The 17,549-nt window shown below is 34.1% G+C and overlaps 1 protein-coding gene across 6 annotated transcripts in view; it reads left to right on the plus strand.

Moving 5' to 3' along the window:
* Window positions 1-17,549, plus strand: part of LOC117172747 (zinc transporter 1) — a 491,563-nt gene that overhangs the window by 113,334 nt on the left and 360,680 nt on the right. For 3 of the 6 annotated variants that reach the window (XM_033360935.1, XM_033360939.1, XM_033360936.1), the window contains one exon: window positions 7,323-7,421. The exons of 1 other annotated variant lie outside the window; for it this stretch is intronic. In XM_033360935.1, the coding sequence (XP_033216826.1) occupies window positions 7,384-7,421 (38 nt within the window). In that variant the 5' untranslated portion in view covers window positions 7,323-7,383. Of the gene's footprint in view, window positions 1-7,322; window positions 7,430-17,549 lie in introns of all 6 variants that reach the window. 2 more of the 6 variants (XM_033360933.1, XM_033360934.1) reach the window with 1 other exon arrangement.

The following is a 17,549-nucleotide window of genomic DNA, read 5'->3' on the forward strand; positions in this document are numbered from 1 at the left end:
ATTTTATATACAAAAAAAGTTCTTAGATTCAAAAAAAATATCCATTGTACGGATAAAATGAGGTCGGTAATATAGGTATTTCGCTGTGTCACATGCCCTTAATGCTGTCTATAATCTCTCTCGAGTCTCGAAATTGGTTTCAGTATCTTGTTACATATACCTCGTCCATAGGTTCACGGACCTAGCATATGGAAAAGAATGAATACGAAAGAGAACGATTGCGAGCTGTAAAAAGAAGTTATCTCTTTATAGAACGATAGCATAGGATAATGAAATGTGTGCAGCCTCAGACTGCTGATGTATGAATGCTTCTGCGAGTTTAAACGCGTGTAGCTGTTATCTCTGGTCCTCGCTCGCTACTTAATACTAGAATAAAGCGACATTTAACCTTGGCACATGCACGTGATAACATGGAACCTGTTTATATGAATTTGGCTACAGACTACTGCGTAATAGTGACTTCATAAGGATCCTTTGAGAAAGATCTCAAGCTTTAGCACGGACACGAACCCTTTTTTCCAGAAAATTTAGCACGGACACGAACCACTACAGGTCGAACCTTCTCGATGCCGGTAAGGTAGGAATCATGAGCCAGAACCCGCCTTATACATCTACTTATAATTTTAAAATATAAATTTATATGTTTGAGATGAAGGAAAAAATTTATTCATTTTATGAATATGAGAGATAAAAAATATGCGATAGATAAATCTTGTATTCAAAATAAAAAAGTTCAAGTTTTCCGCGAAAATTTTAAGCCTACCAAACATACAATTTCGTGTGGCCTGAAAGTTAGAGTTCTGAGATGGTTATATTACTTTGAGAACGATAACTTGAATAAGAGACCGATAACGTTAATTTTTCGGTTGAAAATTCAACGCTGTTTTTGAAAGTTTGTCTTTTTTATTTTAAAGTTTACTTGCTTTAGCAGAAATTAAGTCTTTTTTTGATAAAATGCACATGTTTGATAAAATTAAGCTATTATACTATTTTCTTGAAAACTTAACTACTCGTATTACGTAAAAAATTTACTTTTTGTTTGTAATTTTTATTTTGGTGTTGAAAAATGAACTAATATATTTTCTGAATGAAAGTTCCACTTGTAAAAAGAATTTGTTTTTTATTACAAATTCATCAGTTTTAGTACAAAATCGATATTTTTCGAATAAAAATGCAACTATTTGGCAGAGAATGTAACTATTTTGTTAGAAATTCATCCTTTTTGGTTGAAAAGATTCGTCTTTTTTGATTGAGAATCCAGTTTTTTTCGTAGAAATTTATTTTTTTTGTTACAAAAATTTAATTTTGGACGTTACTGAGTTAACGGGAATCTTTTTTGGATAAAACTCAACTTTTTTAAAAATAAAAAACACTTCGGCTTTGAAATTAATTTCATATTTTTTTCGTAGAAACTAATTTTTTTGTTAAAAAAATTCAAATTTTGATGTTACTGAGTTAACTGAAATCTTTTTTGGATGAAAATTCAACTTTTTTGTAATTTTACGCCCCCCCCCCCACACACACACACTGTTATGGCCTTTTATTATTAATAATACACAGGGTTAGGAAACACAAGAGGACTAGACATTCTGTATATAGTTCTATTGTAATATTTTTGTATTTTAATTTTAGAATTTAGTTTCTGCTTTACCTTGTATTTCATATAGGAAAAAATTATGGCGCTAGGCTTTATATTTTCCTTAATTTTTACTTCTAACGATATCTTTCGCCTTTTCGTCAAATTATAATCTAGTTTCATATTTTTCTGTACCTTTCAATTTTTACTTTGTAGGAACTATAGTTAATTATATAATGGTCCTATATTTTATCCTGCATTATCTGATTTTTTTAATTATCTTTAAGTTTATATTTTCTATTTTCGTATTTTCACCTTTTGTGATTTACCTTTTGTTATACCTTTTACTTGTAAGTTTCATCTTTTAGTCTTGTATTTTTTTTCGCTAGGCATTTTTCATTTTATACTTTTATATTTTTGTCTCAATTTTATATGGCATTTTATTTTATAATTTTCGCTTTACCCTGTACGACATTCTCGAAACTTCGTGCAACGCGCCATGTTGTCGCTAGTCCGAGCTCGAGCTGCGCGCTCAAACACATCGATGGTAGGGATGGACAGGGCAGACGCTACGCCCTACCATTCACAACGCGAGTGGCCGAGAGGACCGCGCCAATCGCCGGCCGGCCCGCCTCTCGGCCGACGGAAATAATATCGGGTGCGTGCAAGCGTAGGCACGCACTTCTATTCGGGCTTCCAGCTGGGTAACCTCGCTTTCGGTACCTAGTACCACCTTTTTGAGAAAAAAGTTCATTCGAACTTTAAAATTAATTCCAGATCGTTTTTCTTTCTCTCTTGAGAAACTATCCTTACTCCTACACACCTCTCCTTCTCTCTCTCTCTCCCTCTCGTGGTCGGTACGCTTCTTGCAGCCCCGTCCGAAATCTTTACTTCCTTCTAGAGGTCGGTACGCTCCCTGCAGCCCCGCCTCGCCTCTTTCCTATCATGCTAATCCTTCTATATCGGTACGCTTCTTGCAGCCCCGCCCGCAATCTTTTCACCTCTCTCTTTCTCGTGGTTGGTAAACTATTAGCAGCCCTGCCACAACTCTTTTCTTACTTCAGGGTCGGTACGCTCCTTGCAGCCCCGCCTCGCCTGCTTTCCTATAATTCTACTATTTCTGCGTCGGTACGCACACTGCAGCCCCGCCCTCTCTTTTCCTATCCACTACAGGGCCGGTAAGCTCTCAACAGCCCCGGAACCCTCTGCTAACTTTTTTTGGGAGCGGTACGCCCGTCTTGCTGCCCCGATCGTTCTTGCTATTTTTCTTTTACCTGCTCCTCCTTGATAGACCTCTTGAAGGTCAAAGGGACCCCTCGCCTTTCGTTGCCGCCACCCACCAGCCGCAGGATCCAGAACCAGTCGATGGCTCGAGTGGACACCTTCCTGCAATCCAACAACAGGAGCCTTCCCGTACGAGGAGAGATTCAGTTACAAGAATCCTAAGCCGCGGTAACGTAGCCTCTGCCCAGGAGGGTACGAGCGGCTCGCCGCGCCCGAGAAGACGTCGGAAATCGTGGTACAGTAGCCTCTGCATAGGAGGGCACGAACGGCTCGCCAGGCCCAGGAAGACCTACGCCTCGTAATCATCATCACCATCGTTTTGAGAAGCCCTACCTCAGGAGAGATACAGGCGGCTCCACACGATTCACCGACCGAGCTCTCACACGCTCACGAACGATTAGCCACTCGCCTTGCCCGCTCACATATCCACGCATCGACTTTAGATCAAGTCGGGACAACCACACACCCCGGCTTGTATCAACACACACACACATACATACATGTATTGCTAGTTAAAAGAGACTCAAAATTATGAATGCATTATTTAATAGTTACATTGTGGAGCATACTACAGTAGAATGAGTATAATGAAGGAAATAGAGATCGAGAGAGAGGGAGAGTGAAGAAGATTTTTAAGGGACTGAGAGAGAGGGAAAAAAAGGAGGAAGAGAGTCTTGTACCTCGATCTCCAAGACTGGAAATTCCTGGTATAATAGCTGAACTGGAAGTAGTTTTCCACAGAAATGATCAAGAAACTGGTGCAGACTTGAAGACAGGGGGTGGGGCGGGGGCTACTGATTTGTCAATCTCGAACTTGCGGCGGACTGCAGAATAAAATATGGAGTTGAGCGGCGACTTACAGCAATGACCTCGAACTTGAATCAGAGTACAGACAGCGGGGAAGTGCAGACTGCAACATGCAGCAGAATTCAGGATTTGCGGCGGACTAAGAGTATGACCTCGGACTGAGAAACTGCGGCGGACTTCACAGTTTAATTACAGAATAAAGTGGTTCCACCCTTTAACGCGTGTCCTTCCAGAACATCCGACTCCCCCTTGGGAGGTTTGAAGCATCTTCTAATGTCCATGTGGGATCAATATTTTGTCGTTAAACCACAATTGTTGAACTCCAGGATAAAGGTAATGAATGTCTGTTAGACGAGTGGAATGAGTGACGATAAATGGTGCAGGAATTCAATCTCCCTCTCTTCTCAACTCTGCTCTCTCCACTTTTCTTAATTGTATTATTGATTTTCATAAAATTCTTCATAAAGGTCACACAATACGTGACAGTAATAAAAATTTCTTCGGCTTTAAGGTAAATTTCATATTTTTTGATAAAAATGCAACTATTTTCCGGAGAATTCCACAATTTTGTTGAAAAGTCATGTTTTTCGGTTAAAAATTCGTCTTTTTAGATTGAAAATTCAATTTTTTGTGCGAAATTTTTTCTAGTTACAAAATTTATAGTTTTATCGTGAAAACTCGACTAAAATCTTTTTCATTAGAAAATTTGACTATTATTTAAAAAATTAACTTTTTGATTTAAAACTTCATCTGTTCGTGGAAAATTAATTTTTTGTTGAGCAGTCATATTTTTGTTTAGAAATTGAATTTTTGAAAAGAAAATTGGTCTTCGATATCGTGTACAATAGATCTTTCTTCATCCTAAAGATGGCGCATCCTGATGAACTTATATATAGGAGAGAGTCTATCGCACCAAAAAGCGGCCATCTTGAATATAGTATTTAATTCATAAGCCATATGATGAATAATAAGCTTTCAACAACGTTGTTGAAAATTTCATTGTTTTATATGAGTAAGTAACATTTTGTAACAAATATTTCAAAACTTTACAGTCGAAAACTTAAAAGAATAAGGTTATAGATAAAACAAAAATCATTCAAATTTCGCGGCTAATGTACAACTACAAATCAGTTTAGTCGAGAGCCAATCAGCTCGAGAATAAGTTATCTCCTACAGCTAACTTCTCAGAGTACACTTCAATTTTTATATAAGGATTATATTATTTTTATGGATTGAGTTATATGGATATGTTTCCTATAATATTAAAGCTTTCTGGAAAAAATGTTTTTCCTTATTTGAAAATATTCCTTTTTTTGCTATTTTCTAATACTTGAAATACAATGCAATTTTCTTCCCATAAAAGAAAAAAATTAAGATTTTTTGTTTTTTTTTTACGTTAGAGAAATTAAATTTTGTATATTTTAAATTTTTTTTCAAAAAGTGTGTATTTAATTTAATTTAAAAAATTTTTTCACATATTTAGGAAATTTTAAATTATGCAAAATACATTTTGTTATTATATTTTGTTTATTACTATTTCATAGCTAAAACTAAATATATATAATATAATAATATATATATTAACGTAGAAATAATATTGCAAATAAGTTTGCACTTTCGACAAAATCGAATGCGATGTACGAGATACATAATGAGAATGTGTTCGTTAAATCTGAAGGAGGTTCGACAAAAGAGAATTTTCAATCACCAAATAGAAGTTATCGATGTTTTGACCCTTAATTTTTAAAAAATTGCGCACAAATGTAGGGTAAACATAAAGACTAGCCACGCAAACAGAGCGCTATAAGAAAGTGCCCGCTAAGCGGGCAGATGTTTGTTTACTATATATAATTTTTAATCAAATTTTATAACAAACTTTTAGATATTTTTGGTTAAAGAAACTTTTTTAAAAAATTTGTTTCATCTTTCGTGTCCTTTTTCCAAAAATTTATTCTAAAAATTTAATTTTTTTATTTTCAATCTTATTTTTTACGATTAAAAGAAAATCTACTCGTCATATTTAAAAATTATTAATAACAAATTTATAGATCTTCTTGGGTGAACAACTCTTGTCTTAATTTTAGTGCATACTTTGTTTCGTTTCACAAAAAATATTTATTAAAAAAAATGTATTAAAATATTTTAAATTTTTTATTTTAAAGGGTATATCTTACGATTAAAGAAAAAACTAGCTTATGTAGATTATATCGTTAGTCCAAAAATTTATTTTTAATTTTTAATTTTTCATATTCTTTTTTACGACTAAAAACAAGAACTGCGCGTCTATTATTTTTCGTACGATAAAATTCTAAATTTTCGACCAAATCAAAAAAGTTGTTATGACCACCTTTTAGGGCTTTCGAAAATCAACGTTTTTTTTCTTGTCTTTTTTTCATTGTTTGCGTTGTTGGCTTGAAATGTTAATTTTAGTTTTTTTTTTTGGATTTTGAAAATGCTTTAACTCTGATAATTTTTTTGTTTTTATAGAAGAAAGTCATTAGGATAAATTTTTTGGGTTTCTGAATACTATGAACAACCGTTTATAGAATTTTAAAATCTTGAAAAAATGTGGTTTCAAAAAGTTGAGGTACGATCAAATTTTCGATCAAGTAAAAACAGTCGTTATAACGATCTTGTAGGGATTTTAAAAATCAACGTTTTTCTTCTCTTGACTTTTTTTATAGCATGCGTTGTTTGGCTTCAAATGTTCATTTTAGTTTGTTTTTTTGGATTTTAAAAATGCTCTAACTCTAATGATTTTCTTTTTATAGAAAAAAGTCATTAGGATAAATTGTTTAGGATTTGGAGTACTATAAATAACTGTTCATAGAATTTTGAAATCTTCAAAAAATGTGGTCTTAAAAATGTTGAAAACGTGCTCACTTTTTGAATTTTGATCCAAAATAGCTGGTTCACGAACTTCTTCTTTCTTTTCAGGCCTTAAAAAAGTGTGCCAAAGCAGAATCCAATCTGATCCATTTTTTTAAAGTTATCGTGCCTACAGAATACAGACTATAGACAGACAGACAAACACCTTCGTAAACATCGCTTTTTTATGACTCAGAGGGTCTCAAAACGTGAATATTTTATGAAAACCGACAAAGTAAAATTTTACATAACACCAATACCTTTTCATTAGATGAGAATGTAAAAATGAAAAATTCAAATTAGAAGCCAATGAACGTGATTTACAGGAAACAATTGTAGAAGGGAATTAAAGCTTTTTAAAAAAGTACAGAACTGGCTTTAAACATTTTTTGGCCGTACTTAATATTTTAGTTTTATTTATCGAGATGCGATTGGAAAAATAAAAAATTCAAATTAGAAGGCAAAGGACGTGATATACAGAGAACCAAATGGAGAGGGGAACTGAAGATTTCAAAAAGTCATACATAACTGGCTTGAACAATTTTTGGCCGCACTTGATAATTTGGTTTTATTGATCGAAATACGATTTAAAAAATCAAAAATTCAAATTAGAAGGCAAAGGGCGTGATATACAGAGAAAAAATTGTAGAGGGGAATTGAGGTTTTTAAATAGTCATACAGAAATGGCTTTAACCTGCTTTTACTACTTTGTTAAAATTTCGTGTTTTTGAATTGGAAACATCCATTTTTTACGAAAAAGAACTAACTTAAATTAAATATATTTCAGGCAAACTTCTGGCTTATGAGAGTTCCGGCATTTCTTTTACTCCAAGAGCTGAAGCACTTAAATGGGATCACCGATACGAGGAGCAGGATCACTCAGAGGGTATTAAGGTTTTTTTTAGTTTTTATTCTTACACCATTAAGCCATATTTGTTTCTTGGTAGGCGTCACTCAGTCGATAGTGAAGGGAGTAATGTGAGGAAGGGATGTAAAATTTTTAGATTGATTCATAATTCTTTTGTTATATATTTAAATAATACGTTCTTTCCACAACACCATTAGTATCGAAGGTCTTTTGTTTCAAGCGTCATTCACTCTACTGACACTCTTTTGATTAACTATTTGTCGCCATACTTTTCTGTCCTAGCATACTTCTCGAGCTTCTTTCGCAATTTGAAATATATATTGTGCTTACAATATGTACGTCTTTTGACTCATGTCCCTTAGCTCCGCTAACTAGGCCTGAGTAAAAAACTGTTTGACACCTAAATAGTGTTCGGGATAGACGCGTTGACATGGTCATTTCGAGGCAAAAGGCCTAGATTTCTATGTATTTGCATAGCAATGCTATAATGTGCATTTTCTTCAGGGATCTCAGTATTTTTCTTATTAGGTCGACCTACTTTATTTTCTGCACGGAGATATATTTAAGGTGTCTAATGCTCAAAAAACTATTGAGAACCCTGAGACAAATGCACGCCATAGCGTTGCTACGTAAATACATACTCTGTTACCACACCTAACGCAAAAAGTATTATTAGTTTTTTATTATAGCATTGCTTTGCAAAAAATTAAAATTCAGTCACTTTTCCTGAAAATGATTAAGTCTACCGACTGAATTTGTTCCATAAAGATACATTTGTAGCGTCAGATGGTAAGACACATATTGATACTGATTCATTGTCTGTTGCAAAATACACAATAAATGATATTGCGTGTATGTGTGTCAGTGCACAATAAATGAAAGATGATTTAGAATCTCTCAATAAATAATTGAGATTCCAGATAGAAAGATATATGAAATTTGTTTGAAGTATCTTGTGCCTTGGTTTCAGTATTCAAGGGCTCTCATATCATCTTCAAAATTATTATATATTTTCTTTCTGCATCCGGCATCTCAATTGTGGAACAAAAAAGTATTTTGAAAACTGAAGACTTTCTTAGCGAGTATGAAATCTGCAGCATGTGTGTGATTGATTGGAAGAAATAAGTCTAGGGAAAAGATAAGCATACGGAAACTAAAAAGTTAAAACTTGTATAGACGCTCAATTTGAAATTAACTGTGAGCGCCTTTCCCTTATGAAATACAACCGCTTTGATTTTAAAATACTGTGTTTTGCAGCAGACAAAATAAACTACATTGCATGTATGTGATAATGAATATTTTAATAGAAAAATAACCTGTCACACTTTGCATGTGTGTTACTTATTTAAGGCGTCACGGGGGTCACATAAAGGAGAGCAAAAGAAACGTTTTTAAACTCAGCATATTCAAAAAAGAAAAAAGAATGTACAAAATAATAAATAAATTTTTTTAAATTATATTTTCAGGTTCCGCAACTTTAACAAGTATTTCGGAAAAGAATAAATACGTTTTTGTCAATTTCATCGAGAATTGTCAACATTACGTGAATTCTAGTTAAAGCTTAACATTTTAGTTTATAGTCATTATATAGGATTAAATAATTACTTTTTATACATTAACCCACAATTCTGTTTTATAGGGTCTCGAAAAAAACCATAATTGAAGAAAGGGGGGTTTGCGAGTTTTTGTCTCTAATTGTAATTTTTTAAAAACAGGCAAAAAAATTACAATTAGAGACAAAAACTCGCAAACCCCCCTTTCTACAATTATGGTTTTTCCGGGACCCTATAAAACAGAATTGAGCGAGGCCATAATAATTTTAATTTAACAGAAATAATGGTTGAAACCATTGCAATTTTTCTGTAATACTTTTTAATTAAAGTTAGGTAATAATTGATGCAAGTGCAGGGACATAATTGTTCTAAAAATTTATTATTTGTTATAAATATTTTCTCTTAGAGTAATGCTGATTAGCACCATATAGTAAATGTGAAGAATATTTCAAATATCTTTTTTATTTAATAAAAATATATTTACAAAAAAGAAAGAAATTTTTTTTTAAATGTTGCTCTCTGACGTTTATTTATCGTTTTTTTATAACTTAACTCGCATTCATTATTAGGTCACTAAGTAAAAAGTGGCTCAAAAGTTTAAAAATTATTTTTAAAAAACCACAACTGTCTAGCATTACTATAGAAAACATATTTATAAACAATAATAATTTTTCTAGATAATTATTTGGCCTAAATGTAAATTATTATTAACTAACTCTAAGTGAAAAGTCGACATTATGGTGATTATTACCTCACTCTTATTGAAAAAATGTCACAAAAAATGCGACTTTCTAGCATTATTATAAGATAATATTATTATGAAAAATAAATAAATATTTAAAAAAAATTTATTTCTGTTAAGTTTAATTGATTATTTTTTGCTCTAACTGAAACGTTACAAAAGTCGGAAAAAACAAGACTTTGTAACTCTATTCCGAGAGAAAATAATTAATAACAATAACAAATGGTTTGAACAAGTTATTTTAACATTTGCTTACGGGGATGAAATTTAAAAAATAATTTTTGATTTTTATTTCATGGCTAATTGAAAAGAGAAATGACGAGACTACTCAATATGCCTACAATTCACTATTCTGTCCAAAATTTACAAAAACGTCTTTTTTGTGAGACATACTATTTAAACTTTATAGGGCTTGCGAAACATGTAAATAGTATTTTTGTCGTTTAAAAAAAAAATTCATTTATTTTTTTGTAAATTCGAACTAATTTAGAAGCGGTATGCATGAATTTTTAAAGAAGAAGATTCACCAGTGCATGATGGTACCACCCTATGTGACACCCTTTATTGTATAAATTCCAAATTCCTGATTACACAGCCACACAAAAAAAAGTGTGCGGATCTGGTAACAAGACACACGTATTTCTATGGATTTTGGGGCGCTGAATTTCAATTCGGTATCAAAAATCACCATCACGTCATGGTTGAGCCATAACTTTAAAAAATGACGAAAAATCATGCACTGAGGCAAATAAATATCAAAATAATACCAGTGATGCAAATTTTTACTTCAAAAACATGTCGACAACTGTGAAGGATCAACCCTTGCCTGGTATCAACTTATTTAATATAACTTTACCCAACAGAACCTGACCTCACCTAACCTGAATTAACAGAAATTTACTGAACTACACGTAAAGCTCTGGAAGCATATTTTCCCAGTAGCAAATGTGTGCTACATCGAATGGGTCAACTCGAGCCTAACCTAGAAATAAATCTAACCTAGCCTAACCTAACCTAACCCCACGAAACACAATTAAACTGATTGTGTTGTCCCGTTATGTTTGCGGTACCGTTTGAATCAACTTGGACTTAACCTGCAAAGAGGTCAAACCTATCCTAACCTAAAAAAACCTGACCTAACCTAACCTAATTTAACTTCACTAACACAATTAAACTCATTGTGTTGTCCCGTTGTGTTTGCGGTACCGTTTCATTCAGTTTCGGCTTAACCTACATAGAGGTTTAACCTATCCTAACCTAACAAAACCTGACCTAACCTAACCTAGCCGAATGAAATTCAACCACATGTGTAGCTATGTAAGCGTACGGTTCGCAGTCTGAAATGTGTGCTATATTTAATAGGTTAACTCGATCTTAACCTGCAAATGAATCTAACTTAACTGAACCTAACGAAATTTTGCTTAAAGCAACACATTTTACCTTAAGTGTTCCCGTTGTAACACAATAAAATTCATTTCATTGTACTACAGGTGGTTAAAAATTTAGACGCACGTTACTCATTTGAAGAAACTTAGAACTATAAGTAGAATTGACCCCATTTCAATTAACCCGACAATGTTTGTATCAATTAAAATGTAGAACTGTAACTTAAACATTCAAATGAATAAGAGTTTTATTCAAAATTTTTCTCTCTTTGCTTTTCTTAAAATTAAGGGATATTTATACTATCTTGCGTGTTTACATTTTATCTTGCTTTTTATCTTAATTGAATTGATTTATAGACCTACTTCAGTCTATCTTCTGCCTGATATAGCGTGTCCTTTTTTCTTGAAAGGAACGATACAAAGAGTTACGCTTACGTTTAAGACCTAAATTCGTTTCCCCTGATATCGTTGTTTCATCACTTTTATGTCTTGATGAAAACGTTCCCCTTGTTCTTCGCTGAAATCACCAACATTTTCCGGAAACTTATCCAGATGGGAATCTAGAAAGTGAAGTTTTAAATTCATCAAGCAGCCTAACTTTTTGTAGTTTCTTATCATTTTCGCAACAATATTCTCGTAGTCTGGACTTTTTTTGTTACCTAGGAAATTTGCGTTTACTGCTTTAAAACTTTCCCAAGCGTCCATTTCAATTTTCGTTATGTGGCTCACGAAATTAGTTTCTCTTGGCAATATTAGAATCTGTGGTCCATCAAAGACTCCTTCTTTCAATTTAGCGTCTGAAACATTAGAGAATTTAAGGGATATATAGTTAGAGCATTGACCATCTTTGTCTAACGCCTTGACAAATTGCTTCATCAGCCCAAGCTTTACGTGGAGGGGTGGTAGTAAAATTTTTTCTGGATCAACGAGGCTTTGGTTGATGATATTATGAGAACCAGGTTTAAATGAATCTATTAAAGGCCAATGTTTTTTGCTGTAATAATGATTGGCTCGATCTCTGCTATTCCACAGGCATATAAAGCATGGCTCTCTCGTGAAACTCGATTGTTGGCCTAATATCATTGTTATGATTTTGAGATCACCACATATTTGCCATTTGTGATCCGTGTAATTAACTTTTTCAAGAAGCATTTTAAGATTGTTATATTCTTCTTTGATGACCGTTGAATGAGCTACAGGGATAGGAGCGTAAGTATTCGTGTTATGCAGTAAAACAGCCTTAATGCTGCGTTTTGACGAATCAATGAAAAGTCGCCATTCTTCGTCTCTGTACACATTTTTCTTCAAGTGGTTCATTAGTCCGTTAACGTCAGTGCAGTACACTAAAGGCGTCTCTTCGTCTTTAACAAAAAACTTTCTGAATTCTTTGTCCCTGTCGCGATAGAATGAAACTTTTGTCTTTGGCTCTAGAAGATTTCTTCTTTTTAGAAATAAAGCGGCAAATTCAGCGCCGTCTTTCGGTAATCCAAGATCTCTAATAAAATCATTCAGTTCTAGTTGCGACACTAATATTGGAACCTCCAATTTCATTTTATGCACGTCATATTCGTGGTAGCAGTCCTTCGCAATAACGGGTTTTTTTCCATGTGGTTGGTGTACAGTACTTGCGGTACTTTTCGTTGTTTGCATTTTTTAGACGATACAACATAAGTCTGCAGGAATTGGAAATGACGTGAGGAACCCATTTTGTTTCTTGGTGCAGCAATTTACGGTCAAAATACTTTTCGTAAAGAATTTTCACTTCCTCGTCGATAGATTTTCGCAATCTGCTCACTTCATATTTACTGCAAATGTAACAGAATGAATCTGAGCTATTCTTGCAGGCATGCATGAACGCCGTTTACCCAGGGACTCAACCAACGTGGATCCGTTGCCCACCGTCACCACGTGGAGGTGCCCTGGTTACAGACACAGGCGAATAAAGCTACCAACAAGCGGTTACGAAACTCCAGACATTTACTGTTATTAATGTCAAAATATGAAAGTACGCAAAAACAGGGTTGCCATCTCGAGTTGATCCATTCGATGTAGTACACATTTGCTACTGAGAAAATATGCTTCCAGAGCTTTACGTGTAGTTCAATAAATTTCTGTTAATTCAGGTTAGGTGAGGTCAGGTTCTGTTAAGTAAAGTTATGTTAAATAAGTTGATATTAGGCAAGAGTTGATCCTTCACAGTTGTCGACATGTTTTTGAGGTGAAAATTTGCATCACAGGCATTATTTTGAAATTTATTTGCCTCAGTGCATGATTTTTTGTCATTTTTTGAGGTTATGGCTCAACCACGACGTGATGGGTGATTTTTGATACCGAATTTGAGTTCAGCGTCCCAAAATCCATAGGAATACGTGTGTCTTGTTACCAGATCCGCAAACTTTTTTTTGTGTGGCTGTGTAATTGAATGACGAACTAACAACTGAAAAAAACAAACACTTTTTAATTCAAAATTCCATTCTATGCTCAAGGTTTCAGTGGAAAAAATTAAATTATAACACAAGAATAACACACAAAAAAAGAGTTTTCAACCAAAATGTGTATTCTCCTTCTGTAAAAAAATTTGAAATAAGTAGATCCAAAATCATAGTTCTTACGACAAAAAATGATTTCACTAATTTAGTCGACAACATAACAATGAATTTCAATGTTTATTTAAAACAATTGTTCTTGTTATTCGCTTCAAATACGAACTGAATTATTAATAGAAACAAATAAGAAAGTCAAACTCTTTTTTATTGAATACATTCCTTTTTAGTTTAGAACTTCCAGTATTACATTTTTTTATTGAGGTTTCATCATATATTTCATTTAAAAATTCAATGATTTTGTAGAAAAATCATCTGTTCTGGTGAAGTACTTCATTTTGACATAGAAATGGTTAAAAACGTTGATTTTTTTAGGACTTAAAACCCTTTTTTGTTGAAAATTGATTTTTGAACTGAAAATTTAACTGTTCAATTTTTTGTTAAAAATGTATCATTTTTAGTTGGAAATTTAACTATTTAGTTGAAAAATCGCCTTGATTGATAGGAAGTTATTCTTCTCTTTTGAAAATTTATCTATTTTTATTAAAAATTCAGTTCTTGGGTTGTAAATTCCACTCTTTCGTTGAAAATTAATTTTGTTCTTGTTGAAAATTTTAATATTTTGTTATAACTTCTTTTTTCGGTTAAGAATCATATTTTTACTGAAAATATAACTATTACATTTTTGGCTGGATATTAAACTTTTTTTAAAAACAATTTCTTTTTAGTTGAAAATTCAACTGTGTGGTGGAAAATTCATGTATTTTGTTAAATATTCGTCTTTTTTGCTGAGTTTTTTTCTTGAATATTGAGTTTTTTCAGTTTAAAATTCTTTTTTTTTTTTGTAGAAGATTATTCTCATTTAAAAAAAAATCATCTATTTAAATCAAGAATCCATTTATTTCGTTGAAAAGACTGGACTGTATACTAAAAAAAGGCATTTTTAAAATAAAATACATGAACTTTGCACAAAAAAAATTTATTTTCCATCAAGCCTAATTTTCCATACAAAAATTAATGTTTAATCATAGCTAAATTTTCGACAAAAAAGATTAATTTTCTTGTTGAAATTGCTTTAAATGATTTGCTTTAAATGTGAGAGATCTAATTGAGAGATTGTGAGATTGCATAGGGGAGATAGATATTTTGGAGGATTGACACAGATTTGTGTGGAAGTTTGTTTGGATATTTGTGACAGGGTGGGAAGACTCTGTTGACGGATTGGTAGTAGCAGGGTTGGGTAGCGACAAAGAAAGGCGTGACAGGTACCAGGCACCGACGGTAGAGGCAAGGAAGTATACAAGGCGGGAAAGTTTGAATTTGATTCATGGCTAGCGGAGCGAGTATGTCCGCGGAAGAAACAGAGTTAGAGTAGGAAGTGTTCAGTACACCGAAAGAAAAAATAAAGGAAAGGAAGGCAAGGGGGAAGTATAAAAAAACTATAGAAAAGGAAAGATTAAGAGCACAAAGTGTAGGGTCAATCGAGGCTTTTATCAAAAGGAAGAGAGAGGGGAAGGAAAGCAGTTAAGAGAAGAAGACGGATGCGAAGGGATAGAGTGGGAATAAGGAGCTGGAAAGGCTGAGAAAAATAGAGCAAAGAATAGAAAGGAAAGAGAGGGAAGAAAGAAAATTAAACATAGTGATAAAGGGTATCAGATTAGAGGGGAAGGAGCTGAAGGAAGGGGTGGACGAAGTACTAAAAAGGATTGGTGCTAAGGTAGAGATAGCGGAAATGCTAAATGTAGGAAGGGAAGTGAGAAGAGGGGAGATAATGGTACTGGTGAAACTAAAGAAATGGGAACATAAGAGGGAGGTGATGACAAAGGAGAGGTTATTATATAGTAGTCCAGAGAGAATAGAGGATGATTTTACATGTGTAGAAAGGAAAATGCAATATAAATTGTGGAAAATAGCCAAAGAGGAAAGAAAAAAGGGAAAGAGAACATGGGTTAGCTATGGGAGAATTCAGATAGATGGAGTATGGTGGGATTGGTATGAAGAAAGGGAACATATAGTAAGAAATAAGGTGCAGGGAAACTAGAAGCGGAAGGAACGGGAGATAGGAAAATAAGAAATAGTAAGAAGGAAAAAAGATGAGAAACGAAAGTAGGGAAGAATGGAAGATTTGTTACTGGAATATAGCAGGATTGGAGAGAAAGGATAAGGAGTTTATGAGAAATTTGACACAATGGGATGTAGTCATAATGATGGAGACGTGGCTAGATGAAAAGGGATGGGAAAGAGTAAGGGGAAGGTTACCAAGAGGTTACGAGTGGCAAGTGCAAAATGCAAAGAAGAAGAATAAAAAGGGCAGAGCAATGGGCGGAATGGTGGTGGGAGTAAGGAATGAATGTATAACAGGGAAAGATAAGAAAGACAGGAATGAACAATAAGAGGAAGTTATAGTAGAAGAAGCTATAATGGGAGGAGAGAAGTGGAAGGTAGCAGGGATTTATGTGAACAGTGATATGTAGGAAAAAGCAGAGGAGATTAAAGAAACGATTGAAGAAAATGAAGAAGAGATTAGGATGATAATAGGTGGGGATTTTAATGCAAGAACAGGAGTCAGAGGAGGAAGGGAATGGGGAGAAGAGAGAGGAAGAAAATCCAAAGGTAAGGTACTAAATTGGGAGGGAAAAAAGTTGTTGAAGAGTTTGGAGGAGTTGGGATGGTACGTTAAACGAAAAAATAGAAGGGGATGAAAAAGGAGTATATACACGCTCAGGAAGTGAAAGGGGACCGGTAATTGATTATGTGATAGTGGATGATGAGGTCCGAGAGAAGGTTAAGAGACTAGAGGTAGGTGAATATATTGATTCGGATCACTTTCCTTCAATAGTGACATGAGAGGGACAAAAAAGCAATAGCAATATGAGTAAAAGAGGAGCAAATGTAAAGAGTGTAGGACAAGGGAATTAGTCAAGGAAAAGAAAAGGACAGTTTAGAGAAAAAATAAGAAATATCAAAATGGGAGAGGGAAATGTGGACGAGGAGATGGGAAAAATGATAGGAGAAATAAAAATAGGATTAGAGTGCACAAACAAAAATGAAGTTAATAAAGGGGGGAATAGAAGTGGGTGCAATGAGGACTGCTAAGAGAAAAAAAGGAGGTCAGAAAGGAATTAAGAAAGTGGAGAAAAGAAAAAAGTAATGGGGCAGAATACAGGAAGAAAAAGAAAGAGTATACTGAGTTGTGTTATCAAAAGAAAGAGGAAGAGAATAAAAGGTTCGAGGAAGAGGCGGAGAAGGCTACGACGGAAGAAGAGGTATGGAAGGTAGTAAATAAATAAAGAAAAAGAAGAAAAAGAGTAAACCAAGATATTGAAATGATAGAATGGAAGAAATTTTTTTTTGGATTTGCTAGGAGTAGAGAGAAAAGTTGTAAAGGGAGGAAAATATGGTAGTGAAAGAGATGAGGAGGAGGAAAGGCGCCTGGTATAGATGAGATTCCAAATGAAGTATGGAAATATGGAGGAGAGGAACTAGAGGAATAGGCATGGATAATGTGTAATAGAGTAGAAAGAGGAGAGGGATAGCCAGAGTTATGGAAAGAAGGAGTAGTTATACCAATAGTAAAGAAAGGCAAGGGAGATGAGGTTAAAGATTATAGGGGGGTGACGTTGATGCGAACACTGTATAAACTATATGTAACTATTTTGTCGGAGAGATTGATAATAGAAGTTGAAGATAAAAAGATCGAGTCACCAAATCAGGGTTTAGAAAAGGAATGGGGGTAATGGACAACATATATGTTCTGAAATATCTAGTAAATAAGAGAATTAAAAGGGAAAAAGGGGCAGAGCTCACAGACCTGAAACGCAGCAACGATGCCGCACGAGGGGAATCGTCCCCCGCCAGTCGCCACTCATCGGCCGCCTGCCTTTGCCCCTCAGCCTCCTCACCTCCAAGGTCTCGGTCGGTCC

Source organism: Belonocnema kinseyi, chromosome 5 (assembly GCF_010883055.1).
Source record: "Belonocnema kinseyi isolate 2016_QV_RU_SX_M_011 chromosome 5, B_treatae_v1, whole genome shotgun sequence".
Taxonomy (NCBI): Eukaryota; Metazoa; Arthropoda; class Insecta; order Hymenoptera; family Cynipidae; genus Belonocnema; species Belonocnema kinseyi.